The 14,290-nt window shown below is 40.5% G+C and overlaps 2 protein-coding genes across 2 annotated transcripts in view; one reads left to right on the top strand and one right to left on the bottom strand.

The window, feature by feature from the left end:
- TM6SF1 (transmembrane 6 superfamily member 1) overlaps window positions 1-14,290 on the bottom strand; it is a 56,078-nt gene that overhangs the window by 2,665 nt on the left and 39,123 nt on the right. The gene's annotated exons all lie outside the window — the stretch shown is intronic.
- The window catches only part of HDGFL3 (HDGF like 3), a 76,194-nt gene that overhangs the window by 53,368 nt on the left and 8,536 nt on the right, over window positions 1-14,290 (top strand). The window contains exons 3-5 of the mRNA XM_006076586.3: window positions 2,250-2,388; window positions 5,101-5,259; window positions 9,302-9,448. Coding sequence (XP_006076648.1) covers window positions 2,250-2,388; window positions 5,101-5,259; window positions 9,302-9,448 — 445 coding nt within the window. The remainder of the gene's footprint in view (window positions 1-2,249; window positions 2,389-5,100; window positions 5,260-9,301; window positions 9,449-14,290) is intronic.

Here is a 14,290-nt window from a genome sequence, read left to right as displayed (position 1 = left end):
GTCTAATAATTCATGTCAAATTGCTCTGCAAGTGAAATCACCAGACCCAAAGTCACATGTCCTTCTCATGCTCAGTTTGATTAAAATGTCCAATAACCTAATAAACTATCTCTGGATGCAGTGAAATGCAATCATGCTGAACAGTTAAAGTTGAACAACCAAAGAAGATATGGTGATTGGGGTCAGAAAGCATGCTTGGGTAATTTTATCAACTTGAATTCTTGATCAGCTGGGCAGTGTAAGGAAGGGACCAGTACTAAGATCCAGTCAGAAAATGGAATTTATAAAATCAACAGTAAACTGTTAACCCATTGTCTCAAAGCTTTCAATATCACTTCTGCTGATAAATTCCAAATACACACCTCTAGCACAGACGTTTTTCCTAAATTCCAGATCACCTGCCCAGTTGCCTACTTGACATCTTCACTGGGATATCTAACTAGGTTTTCAGATTTAACATCCAGAACTGAACGTGTCACCTTCAAATCTTGTTCTCTCAAAAATCTTGCGTTTCAGTATATTAAGTCCATTCTTCTAATTTCTCAGTCTGTATCCTTGGCAGGTGTGTGTGCGTGCTCAGTCATGTCCGACTCTTTTTGAGCCCATGGACTGTAGCCCACCATGTTCCTCTGTCCCTGAGATTTCCCAGGCAAGAATACTGGACTGGGTTGCCATTTCCTTCGCCAGGAGATCTTCCCGACCCAGAGATCGACCCTGCATCTCCTGCATCACCTGCATTGGCAGGTGGATTCTTACCACTGAGCCACCTGGGAAGCCCATATCATTGGAGATAGCCTCAGTTCCACCCTCTCACATGCCATATGCGACTCATCAACAAATCACCTTGGCTCTTCCTGGAGAGTGAATTCAGAATCCAGCCACCTCTCACCAACACCCTGGTCCTAGTCACCATTGTTACTTCAGTAACCTCTAATTAGTCTCTCCACTTCTGCCCTAGTACCCAGACCTTCAGTGTGTTTTCAGCACAGCCAGAGTGACCCTTTTAAAACACAAATTGTCACACTCAGAACCGTTAATGGCTTCCCATCTGACTCAAAGCCTTTGTAGTGGCCTCAAAGCCCCAACACGATCGTGCGCCCATACTGGTACCTTTCTGACCTCGTCTCACGACTCTCTCTTCACTCATTTCACTCCAGACACAGTAGGCATTCTTCCACCTCAGGGCCTTTTATACTTGCTCTTCCTTCAACTTGCTCTCCTCTTCCCCAAATAACCACATGGGTCCCTTCTTCACCCTCTTCAGTTCTTGGATGTTCCCTTTTCAGTGAGGCCTTCCCTCTTGATCTGTATTTCTAAAACTGTTAAAATCCACCCCAGTCCTTACTATCCCCTTTCTCTGCATCATCAATAGATTTATTTATTTTTAGCACATGGTACTATATTTTATTTATCTTTTCTATTGTCTAGATTCCTACTCTTGCTACTAGAATGTATGCTCTATGAGGGCAGAGATGTTCATCTTTTTGTTCCCTGAAGAACGCCGAGCACCTCTAGAACAGCTGACACTTTAGAGATGTTCAGTAAATTGTGAATAAATGAGTCTCGGTTTGAAATGCATCTCAGCCAGGCGGTGGGCCCCACTGTGTCATCTGCCAGATTAATGTCATAGACAGTAATGCTGAAGACTTTAGTTTAAATGCTCGGATCTCTAGGCCAGCCTCAGGATTTATTCTCATTTTCTTTTCATAATTATGACTAATTTAAGATTAGGTTTAAATTGGACGATTCTATCTAGTTTGCCACTTCTAATTTTTTTCTTGTCTAATGCCTCATTAAACACTAATGATTTTTTAATTTATAGAAATAATAAATATACTAATGTGGCATATAGAGTTAGAATCATTTTTTACTCCAGTGTTTATGTTTTTACACCCCTTACCTATGAAAGATTAGCATATATAAGTCTTAGTGTAAGATGATTTAAGTGGTCAAAGTAGACATCCTTAAAACTACTTGTTTAACTAAAAATCAATTTCAAAACAAAAAAAAAATTAGTAATTTAAAATCAAAGCAACACAGTCAGCGTTGCTGGCCTGTATACCTAGCTGTCCATTTTTTTCTACCTTGAATTATGTGTGCAAAACATCTTGTGATATGTGCCTAACTCAGAGAGTTTATACATACTTATAATTTATATACTAAGATATGCTCTGACACCTGAGTTGATATTAAAAATACCTTACATTTGAAGGTCAGATGTCAAATCTCTTTCTGATGTGTCTCTGCAGTGCTTTTCTAGGTCCCAAAGACCTCTTCCCTTACAAGGAATACAAAGACAAGTTTGGAAAATCAAACAAACGGAAAGGATTTAATGAAGGATTGTGGGAAATAGAAAATAACCCAGGAGTAAAGTTTACTGGATACCAGGTGACACTTGCTATATCACTTGCTGTATCTCATTTTTTAATTTTAACTCTTTTTTCAATGTTTCTTGTGTGTACTTTGTATTAACAATTACCCACCACCAATCTGAAGTCAGAATTCTGTCTTGCTCCAGTCGCACTTTGGATTAAATGTTCAGGCATATGTTGCTATGTTGTACTTCACAGACAGTGCATTTTTTACAAATCGAAGGTTTGTGGCAACCCTGCTTTGAGCAAGTCTGTTGACCTTGTTTTTCCACCAGCCCTTGCTCACCTTGTGTCTTGGCTTCGTGTTTTGGTAATTCTCTCAGTATTTCAAACTTTTTCATTATTCTTCTATTTGTTAATAGTATCCAATGATCTTTGATATTACCATAATAACTGTTTTGGGATGCCACAAACCCCACCCATATAAGACATGAACTTAATTGATGTGTATGTGTTCATGTTGTGTGTGTTCTGAGTGCTCCACTGATCAGCCGTTCCCCTGTCTCCCTCCCTCTCCTTCAGCCACCCTGTGAGACACAGTATTGAAGTTAGGCCAGTTAATGACCCTGCAGTGGCATCTAAGTATTCAGGTGAAAGGAAGAGTCAAGTCTTTCACTTTTAATCAAAAGCTAGAAATGATTCACCTTAGAAACTAAGGAAGTCATGTGGGAAACTGGCATGGGCCTAAAGCTAGGCCTCTTGGAGCCAAACAGTTAGCCAAGTTGTGAATGCAAAGAAAATGTTCTTGAAAGAAATTAAGAGTACCACTCTGGTGAATGCATGAATAATAAGAAAGTGAAACAGCCTTATTGCTGCTATGGAGAAGGTTTGAGTGGTCTGGATTGAAGATTAAACCAGTCACAAGATTCCCTTCAGCCAGAGCCTAATCCAGAGCAAGGCCTAACTCTTCAATTTTGTGAAGGCTGAGAGGGGTGAGGAGGCTGTAGATGAAAAGTGTGAAGCTAGTAGAGGTTGGTGCCAGAGGCTTAAGGAAAAAGCTGTTTCTATAACATAAAAGTGCAAAGTGAAGCAGCAAGAGCTGATACAGAAGCTGCAGCAGGTGATCCAGAAGCTCTGGCTAAGGTGCTTCATGAAGGTGGCTACACTAAACAACAGATTTTTTGGTGTAAATGACACAGCCTTCTATCGGAAGGTGCCCCCTAGGACTTCCATAGCTAGAGAAGAGACTTCTTCTGCTGACTTAGCTTCAAAAGATAGCCTAACTCTTGTTAGAGGCTAATTCAGCTGGTGGCTTTAAGTTGAAGCCACGGCTCATTGACCATTCTGGAAATCCTAGAGTCTTTAAAGATCGTGCTGAATCTACTCTGCCTGTGTTTTATAAATGGAACACCAAAACCTAGATGACAGCACCATGTACTAACCACATGCTTTACTGAATATTTTTAAGGCCACTCTTGAGAACTACTGCTCAGAAAAAAAGATTCCTTTGAAAATATTCCTGCTTATTGACAGTGCATCAGGCCACCCACAAGCTCTGATAGAGATGTACCATGAGATGAGTGTTGTTTTCCTGCCTGCTAACACCATATCCATCTGCAGTCCATGGATCAAGGAGGAATTTAGACTTTAAAGTCTTATTATCTAAGAAATACATCTTATAAAGCTATAGTGGCCATAGTTGGTGTCTCCTCTTACAGACATGGGGAAAAGTTGATTGAAAACCTTCTAGAAAGGATTCACCATTCTAAATGCCATTAACAACATTTATGATTCAAAGGAAGAGGTCAGACTATCAACATTAAGAGGAATCTGAAAGAAGTGGATTCCAACCCTCCTGGATGACTTAGAGGGCTTCAAGACTTCACTGGAGGAAGTAACTGCAGATGCGGTGGCAATGGCAAGAGAATTAGAGTTAGAAGCAGAGCCTGGAGATATAATTTCACTGTTGCAATCTGCTGTTAAAACTTGAATGGATAAGGAATTGCTTCTTACGGATGAACAAAGAGTGTCGTTTCTTGAGATGAAAGCTATTCCTGGTAAAGATGTTGTGAAGGCTGTTGATGTGACAACAAAGGATTCAGAATATTACATAAACTTAGTTGATAGAGCAGTGACAAGGTTTGAGAGGACTGACTCCAGTTTTGAAAAAAATTCTGTGGTGGCTAAAATGCTGTCAAACAGCGTTGCCTGCTACAGAGAACTCATTCGTAAGAGGCAGAGTCACCTGATACTGCGATGTCGTTGTCTTACTTTAAGTTGCCAGAGCCACTCCAACCTTCAACCACCACACTGATCGGTCAGTAGCCATCTATGTGACTGACCCTCCATCAGCGAAAAGGTTAGGACCCACTGAAGGCTCAGATGATGATTAGCATTTTTTAGCAGTAAAATATCTTTAAGGTATATACATAGTTTTTTTAGACATAATGCTACTATAAACTTAATAGACTACAGTATGGTATAAGCATAATTTTTATATGCATTGAGGAACCAAAAAATTCATGTGACTTGCCTTTTTGTGATATTTGCTTTATTGTGGTGGTCTGGAACTGAACCTAAAATATCTCCCAGGTATGCCTGTAATTCTGTTACTCTAAGAGGGTTCATGTCAAGTGGTCACTGGAAAATTGAAGTTGACAGCCCTTTATTTTGAAAATCTAGAGTAAGCTGAACTTTTTCTAATTAAAATAGAATGATTGTTTTTGCAGTCTACAATCTTTGCTATTTTTCAAAATGTAATTAGCTAATATTTTATTTTTTTTCCTAGGCAATTCAGCAGCAGAGCTCTTCAGAAACCGAGGGAGAAGGCGGGAATACTGCTGATGCAAGCAGTGAGGAAGAAGGCGACAGAGTAGAGGAAGATGGAAAAGGCAAAAGAAAGAGTGAAAAAGCAGGCTCAAAGAGGAAAAAGTCATACACTTCAAAGGTTACTAAGAAACCTTTCCCCTTGTTAATACATATATAAATATATCAACTCTTTTGAGCCTCTTCCTTCAGAGACAGTAATACATCTGAAGGGAATAGGCAGGTAATCTTAGACGTGAGCGTAGCTGCTGTGGACTCTCATAAGGGCTATTTGGCCCTGAAATACCGCCTTCTCAGTTGGAGGAGGACTGTTCTTCAATCAAGGGTGTAAGAGTAGGTATCCCTCTGATAACTGTCCCCAGATGAGCTCTGAAGAATTTAAGAATGTAGGAGACTTCAGTACGATTTAGGACTATGTCTGTTACTGTTTATGGAAGCATAGAGATAGACTCAGACTCTTGTCTCTTTTCTTTAAAGACTGTATTTTGTCACTTTATTTGTTCAGTCCTATTTCCTGATCACCTGTTCTATGTCAGACACTGTACTAGGTAGATACTAGTGAGCAAATCCAACTCCAGTCCTACCCTCCTATAACTTATCATCCAGTGGGTTGGGGGTGGAAACACAGAGTAAAAACCAATAATGAATATAAATTCTGGAAGGGCTATGAAGGAAATGAATGGGAGCAGGGAATGACAAAGTACATCCATTGAGATAGAGTGGCCAGGCCTTCCTGAAAAGACTAAGTTTATGCTGAGACCTGAAAGAGTCTGGAAGGAAGAGCCATGTGTGGCCGAGCTCTGAAGGTGGGGAGGGTTTGACATGTTCCTGAATTGCAACAAGGCAGGCATCAGGATCAGGAAGGAGAGACCAGCAAAGGCTAAACAATGGAGACTGGTATGCCATGCTGACAGCTTACTAACCAGAGATGTATTAAATATGTCTTTGATTATCTGAACGGTATTGACCAGAGACGTTTCAGTATTCACGTACATAACAAACCACTGGCCACAGGCATAGTTTCTGCCTATGGTCAATAATGTGTTAAGGAGTTTGAATTTTATTCCAAATGTAACAATGATTTATTGGAGACATGACATGATCCTTGATTTACAAATCAGAAGTTTAGGTTTTTCATACAGTAATTCAGAAATACAGTTGAAAAAACTGATATTGTGGAAGTTTGTTCACCTTATAGAAACTTTAAGCAGGATAAATGGATGTTTGAAGATAAAGATTGGTACAAGTTTTGCTGTAATTGGTCTGTCACAAAGGTGAATGAATCCTTAGAGAAATTACTTCCGTTTAGACTGTGGTATTTAGTGACTGGATATACTTAGGAAACTCCTTAAAAACAAGTATCACGGGTGTATTAGACTGTCAGCGTTTTATTTTACAGTCTATAAAACCCACCCAACTGCCATACAGGTACAATTGTATGCATACATATTACTTCCTGTACACCTCATGAAGAACATGGTATCTGCCTTAAATGAGGATAAAGTTTGCAAATGACAGCAAAATAGTTAGAAAAATAACCCCTGTGGAAGACTGGATCTCCCACAGGGATTATTTTTTAAGCTGAATTTCTTTTAGCATTTTGGACTTCACTTACACACCCAACTGAATTTATTTTATTTAATTCATGATTGTCTGCTGAGCTTCTATGAAATGTGTTGTGCTACCCTAAATTACCTAAGCTTTCTAAGGTAGCCGAGATATTTAATAGTGTGTATATGTGACTTTTAAGCATCCTTATTTCATTTCTCTTGTGAAAACCAGAAGTAATGGAACTCTGCCTGGGGTAGACTTTATAGTGTAAAGCAATGAAGAGGGAAAGGCATACTATACTTACTAAGGCTTATCTATTTTTAAATTAAAGAATCATTCCCTTTGCTTCCTTCAAGAACACAATGTTTGTAATCATTTGAGAACCATGATTTATTTTCGGTATCAGCTGTATAAGCTAGCACAATGGTTCTCAAACTTTCACATGCACCAGAATCACCTGGAAACGGGGTTGTTAAAATATATTGCCCAGCGCCACCCCACCCCAAAATTTCTATTTTAGTTGGTCTAGGGTGGGACCTTAAATATCCGTGAGCTGAGGTTGCCAGTCTGGGAACCACATACCTGGGGTAACCTCAGTGCTCTCTTTGGCTTTCCAAATATTTCCTTTTGGTTGTGTGTGGTGACTTTTTTTTTTTCCCCCTACATCTTTTTATTAAAGTTGAATAATCTTCCTTTGTCACTGAAAACAAGTGGCTCACAAACTTCTCTGACTGCATCCAAGTTAGGTTGAGGGAAGAGTCCCACATCCCCTCTACCTCACCCAATTCTGTTTTTTGTGGGGAAAAAAATTCAGTAATCATAACGAAAAGCCATAGTAGAAGCACACTTGAGGGAGGATATATATATATAATCACTTGAGCAGTAAGTGTATGTATGATTCATATTGAAGCCATAACAAGATACTGGAAAATTGTTAGCAAAACATACTTTGCATAGACGTTATTTACTGTAAAAAGGAGGGCTAATCAAGAGAACCTCACAACAGACTGAACTGATGCTGATAGTAAACCATTAGCAATCCTAGTTAAAAACCAAAGATAGCAATGGGTGGATACACAACCAGTTTAAGGCCACGTTGATGAAACTGGTGAAGGGTGGGTCCTTCCCCAAAATTCCAGGGATTGTGAGGATCTGCATACACCCAGTGAGAGCTTCCTAAGGTTATGACATATAGCCTGGCAGCCAGATTTCTCAGTTGAATACTGAATATGACTCATTAGCAAAACTGTAGTAACACCCTATTTCTAGTCTTAAAAAATTATAAAAACTTGAAAAACTATAAAACTTAAAAAATCACTTACAGGGTTACTTGTCTGTATCCTTTGTAGGCACTATAAATTTTAGGGAGCTGTGCCTTATTTTCCATAAGAATTGCAAGTCAGGAACTGTTACTTGAGGATTACTATGTAAAGCAGTTACTCCATTTTTATAATTATACTGTATTTACTAGGAGAACAAAAGTATTTCACCTTTTATATCATCACACTTGATTTAAACTTAAACTCTAGGCACTCCACATTCAGATTATTTAATCTGCTTTCCTTCTATGAAGGAAAATGAAGTCATTTTAAAGGGACATTTGAGGCTTGGTTGGTTGTTTCAGTTAGGTAAAATAGAAGCAATGTAATTATAGATTCTGTCACATAGCTAAAAGGTATTTTCTCTTTAAAAGTTGCATTTTAAAATACGGATTGTCTGAGGAAGCTCAAATTTCCTAACTTCATTTTTGTTAAGACCAAAAGTGACTTGGCTTAATGAGTTTTCTTAGCTGTTATCTGCCATGTGCTTAAAGATTCATAAAATTTTTCAGAAAGGAAGTGTAAGTAAAATGCTACATTTTATTTTCTTAAAAGTGCACAGTGGAGCCAGCTTTTGATCATTTTAATGCTGTTCTGCAAAGCAGCTCTGGCTGTGAACTCTAATTGTATTTTCATCCTCACTGCAGAGTTCATCTTGGTTTCAGAAGCAAGATGATAAAAAAGGAGCTAGTTCACCAGTATGGCCTTCAGTTCTTAAATAATTCTCCATAATTTAAAAAATTAAAGTTAATTCAGATCACATGGTGATGTACAAGTTTTGCCAAGATCATGCCATATATGCCATTGACCTGACAGCATCCATACGTGTTCTGACATGGGTGTCCATGTATGATCCTAGAGGGTTGATCTTGCTTCTCTGGACCTTACTCTCCGCTGTGAAATGATGGGGAAGGACAGGTGACCTTTAGGGTGCCTCCTAGCTCTGTAGCCTTCCTAGAGTGGTCTCCATCAACTGTATTTATTCATTGATAGTGTTCCAGGTGTGTGACTCTTCATTTTCTGCCCTTCATATCACACTGCCGGGAAGAGCTTAAAGGTTATCTAGTCCACCTCTACTTCCTTTCCAGCTGGTTAAACTGAGGCCCAGGGAGGTGAGATGACTTGTCCAGGGTTATCTAGCTCAGTCTTAGTACCTGCATGTGGTATCATGCTGTATCCTGTATCAGGCCACACAAACTGGATATAAGCCAGCTGTTCCTACATTTCTCACTTAAATTTGTGCAATCAGGGCTCTACTTTTGACTATAATTTTTAACTTGTCTAAACCTTTAGAAATCCTCTAAACAGTCCCGGAAATCTCCAGGAGACGAAGATGACAAAGACTGCAAAGAAGAAGAAAATAAAAGCAGCTCTGAGGGTGGAGATGCCGGCAATGACACAAGAAACACAACTTCAGACTTGCAAAAAACCAGTGAAGGGGTAAGAATATGCCTGTAACGTCTCCTGCCTTCCTGTTCACCTGGAAGGCACTCTGCCTCAGAACAGGGTTCATATCTCAGTGTTGGTAAATGTGGCCTTGGTGATGGAGAACGTGCTCAGCTGGACTTATACATTCATTCTCTGTTCCTGAATTAGTGATGAGCTGCTCACAGTCTGAGAACAAAAGACAGCCAGGTGGGAATTATACCTGCCCATCAGTTTGGAACTTAAACAGGTTCATTCTCTTTTAAACTAACTTCAGCAGCTTGCGAGTTTTTGAAAAGTTAGGCATGAAGTACTGAAATGATGAAATGCCACCTCAGAATTTGACAGTTGTATTTCTTTTATTATAAAATGAATGGCATGTTCAAAATAGGGTATTTTATACTGCTCCTTCTTTCCTAGAAGCAGTATGTAATTTAATATACCGAGGGGACTTTAAATATTTAAATATTCAAACTATATGTGAATGTAAATGTTTAAAGTAACCAAGGGGAAAAGTTGTCCACTTTGAATCTTGTTCACTAGTGTTAACCTCTGTCAATAACTTCAAGGTCACAGGCAAGTCAACATCTGTAAAAGTTTTAGTGAAGGCAGATTTGCCCCTGGTCATTTTCCATGGATCTTTATGAAGACTAACTGGACAGCGGCAAATCATTTTAAAACAGTATCCATAAAACAAGTTATTACTCTTTAGTTCTGATTTCATTTCTGGTCTGCTTTTGTCAGAGCTGTTTACCTCTCAACTGTCTCCTGCTTCCAGTAACCCATGTTTATTCCCAAGTTATGACAATTCTAACTACTCCATTGTTCCTCTTACACAGCGCAGCTTCACTCTGTCCTCTGCCTGCCTGCCTTCTCTCAACCTCTCCAGTAAATAGACCCCTCTCATTACCTACACACATAGCCCTCCCTGGGACACTGAACTGCTAACATTCACCAAAGGCTTGAGTACCTGACTTAGATTCGGTTTTCTTTTTGTCTCACCTGCTACCTTCACCCTAGGTGTCTTTAATATGCATATAGCAAAAACTCCCACCACATGTCTCCCCTTTACAACCAACTTCATGTCTGGCTTCACTTCCTGTGACAGAGAAGGAGGCAGTCTACACCCTTACTACTCCATGTGCAGCCTGCAGACCAGTAACAACATCATCTGGAGGCTTGTTAGAAATGCAGAATCCAGGCTCAGATCTAGACCTACCAAACCAGAATCTGCATGTTAACTAAACTCCCAAGTTATTCATCCACACATGACAGCTTGAGAAGCACTAAGCTCTACCTTTCTATCATCAGAGTCCAGAATATCATGTCCTCCTACCTTCTCCAAGGTTACCGCCTCACCCCTATCACTTGTCCCCCCCTCTCCTGTGCCTTTCCTTCCTTTCCCACTGCTCCTTACTCTCTGCCTCTAAACGGTATTAGGTCTCCCTTACCCTTATAGGAGCTTCCCTTGTGGGTCATGGAGAAGGCAATGGCACCCCACTCCAGTACTCTTGCCTGGAAAATCCCATGGACGGAGGAGCCTGGTAGGCTGCAGTCCATGGGGTCGCGAAGAGTCGGACACGACTGAGCAACTTCACTTTCACTTTTCACTTTCATGCATTGGAGAAGGAAATGGCAGCCCACGCCAGTGTTCTTGCCTGGAGAATCCCAAGGACGGGGGAGCCTGGTGGGCTGCCGTCTATGGGGTCTCACAGATTCGGACATGACTGACGCGACTTAGCAGCAGCTTGGGGGTCAGCTGATGAAGAATCCGCCTGCAATGCAGGAGACGTGGGTTCAATCACTGGGTTGGGAAGATCCCCTGGAGAAGGGAAAGGCTACCCACTCCAATATTCTGGCCTAGAGAATTCTAGATCGCAAAGGGTCAAATAGGACTGAGCGACTTTCACTTTACCATTATAGATACCTCCCTTCTACTATATGTCCTACTCGTTCCACTTTTCTCTTCATCTCTAATTTCTTAAGTTGTTTTTTCCTCCCAGTGTCCATTGTCTCACCCACTCATGTCTTAACCCCCAACACTCTTGTTTCTCCTTTGCTATTTCATTGAAACTGCTCTTGTAAAGGTCCCTAGTGATCCTCCCATTGCCAAACCCAGTGTCTGCTTTAGTCTTAGTCTGCAGCATTTAGTACCATTGACCACTTTCTCCTTCTGACTGTGCCTCCAGTTCACTCTTCTGCTTCTCCCAGTTTCTTCTCAGTCTCTTTCTAGAGCACTTTCCTCCAGGCTGTCTTGGCACCCTTCTAGTCTGAAAGTTTCCCCTCTGTCCATCTTAGGCACTCTCATGGCTTCAACTGTCATATATGACTGATGGCTTCCCATTCTGTATCTCTTGCATTGTAGATTCATTTTTCTGTTAATGAAACCATCTCTACTTTAATATCTTGAAAGCCACTCAGAAGATAGTTGCCACTGGAAGTAGCAAGAGCAGCAGCGGTAGCGGCTGACACTTTGTGTGCTCGTACTGTGCTCAGTGCTGTCCCTGCACTTAGTCCTCACGTAGATCCCAGGAGGCAGGTGCCAGGTGCTCTGCACTTTGTAGCTGAGTAAGCTGAAGCTGAAAGGATGGGCACGGTCACACAGCTCATCAGGGCCTATAGAAGCAAGGGCCTAAGATCTTTTTATTTCTACCCTGTGTCTAATAATATAATTTTATATACAAAAGGATATATATAATATCAAGTAGTAAGCAATACCAGAGACCCTACCACTCAACCCCAAAAGTAGAATATAACAATAACTTGTATCCATGTACATGTTCTTTCCCAGCCCATCTTCGTCCTACCCAGAGATAAGCACTAGTGTTGTATTTACCATTTCCTTCCATTTTTAAAACTTAGCCCATGCGTAACATACAGGTATATACTTAAACAATCATTAAATTTTGCTCCTTTTTGAGCTTTTTTAAAAATGATGACATTTACTCACTACTGTGCTTCCAAGATTCCTTCATGGGGTTATGTGTAGTTTACTCATTTCTCATTACCTTATAATACTCAATTCTATGAGTACATCACAACTTCTTTATCCAGCCTTCTGTTGACAGGCATTTTGGTAATTTCCAGCTTTTTGCAGTTAGGAACTGTGTTGCTGTGAATATTTCCATATTGTCTCCTAGTGTACGCATGCAAGGGTTTCTTTAAGGGTATGTAAACTCAGACTAGACTGGCTGAGTCACAAATATTTTTATGGTGTTTATAAGATACTGCCAAATTACATCCCTATAAGTTGTTGGACCAACTTATATTCCACCATCCATGTATGAGTTCCCTGTGACTCACTTGTCATTGTCAGACTTTAAAATTCTTCCCAATATAGAGGGTGAAAATTCTAGTCTTAATTTGCGATTCTTTGATCAGTAATAAAGTTGAGCCTCTTTTTACCTGTTTGACCACCTGTGCTTCCTCTTTTGTGCAGTGCTTGATTTGCGAATTTTGCCCATTTTCTTATTGAATTTATTTTCCTACTGATATGTAAAGGACTCCTTTACATATTCTGGATTCTAACAAACATGGGTGGTCATGTGCATTACAGACATCTTCTCCAAGTTTGTGGCTTTTCTGTTCAATTTCTTAATGATACCTGTTAGTGAATAGACATTCTTCATTTTATTGTAGTCAGATGCATCAAAATTTTCTTGTTATGGTTATCATTTTTCTGTATTGCTTGAGAAATCCATTCCTATCCCAAAGTCAGAAAGATATTCTCCTGTATTTCATTTTAAAATTGTAAACTTTAGTTTTTAACATTTTAGTGTTTAATCCATCTAGAATTGATCTTTGTGTGGGGTACGAGATAGGATCCCACTGCATTTTCCCCACAGCATAACCATTTAACCAGCACCGTGTATTAAACAGTCTCTCTATTCCTCTCTGATATGCAGTGTCATCTGTTATGTAGCCCTGGGTCTCTCTGGGTTCTCTATTCTGTTCCTTTGGTCAGTACTACACTTTCTTAATTACAGTAGCTTTATAATGTGTCCTGATATCTTATAGGGCAAGTAGCCTGATTTGGGGGGTTTTCTAGGTGGTACAGTAGTAAAGAATCTGCCTGTCAGTGCAGAAGACACAAGAGATGGGTTCAATTCCTGGGTCGAAAGATCCCCTGGAGAAGGAAATGGCTACCCACTCCAGTATCCTTGCCTGGGAAATCCCATGGACAGAGGAGCCTGGTGGGCTACACTCCATGTTGCAAAGAGTTGGACATGACTGAGCATACACACAGGCAGCCTAATTTTTTTTCCTCAGATATTTTTTAGACACAGTCTAGGATAGAAGGTCAAGAGGGGCTTTTTTTCTTGATGGGAGAATGTACAGCACATAGGCTGATAAGACGTAGAAGGCGATGGCACCCCACTCCAGTACTCTTGCCTGGAAAATCCCATGGACGGAGGAGCCTGGTAGGCTGCAGCCCATGGGGTCGTGAAGAGTCGGACATGACTGAGCAACTTCATTTTCACTTTCATGCACTGGAAAAGGAAATGGCAACCCACTCCAATGTTCTTGCCTGGAGAATCCCAGGGACGGGGGAGCCTGGTGGGCTGCCATCTATGGGGTCACACAGAGTCGGACACGACTGAAGCAACTTAGCAGCAGCAGCAGCAGGCTGATAAGAATGATCCAAATGTGGAATGATCACAAAATAATAATGTAGGAAAGAATTGCCAAAATAGGGCTCTTCAGAAGGCAAACAGGCATAAAATCCAGTGTACATCTGGAGGGGGTGCCTTAGTTCATGCACTGAAACAGGAGGAGCTTACCTGCCTCTGCGCTCAACACTCTGTGTTTTCCTCCTGTTGGGTGCGGGGGCAGGTAAGTGGGTACCTACAGTGAGAG

This window comes from Bubalus bubalis, chromosome 20, assembly GCF_019923935.1.
Source record: "Bubalus bubalis isolate 160015118507 breed Murrah chromosome 20, NDDB_SH_1, whole genome shotgun sequence".
In the NCBI taxonomy this organism is placed as follows: domain Eukaryota; kingdom Metazoa; phylum Chordata; class Mammalia; order Artiodactyla; family Bovidae; genus Bubalus; species Bubalus bubalis.
The sequence above is the reverse complement of the archived record's forward strand: the minus strand, read 5'-3'. Positions and strand labels throughout refer to the sequence as shown.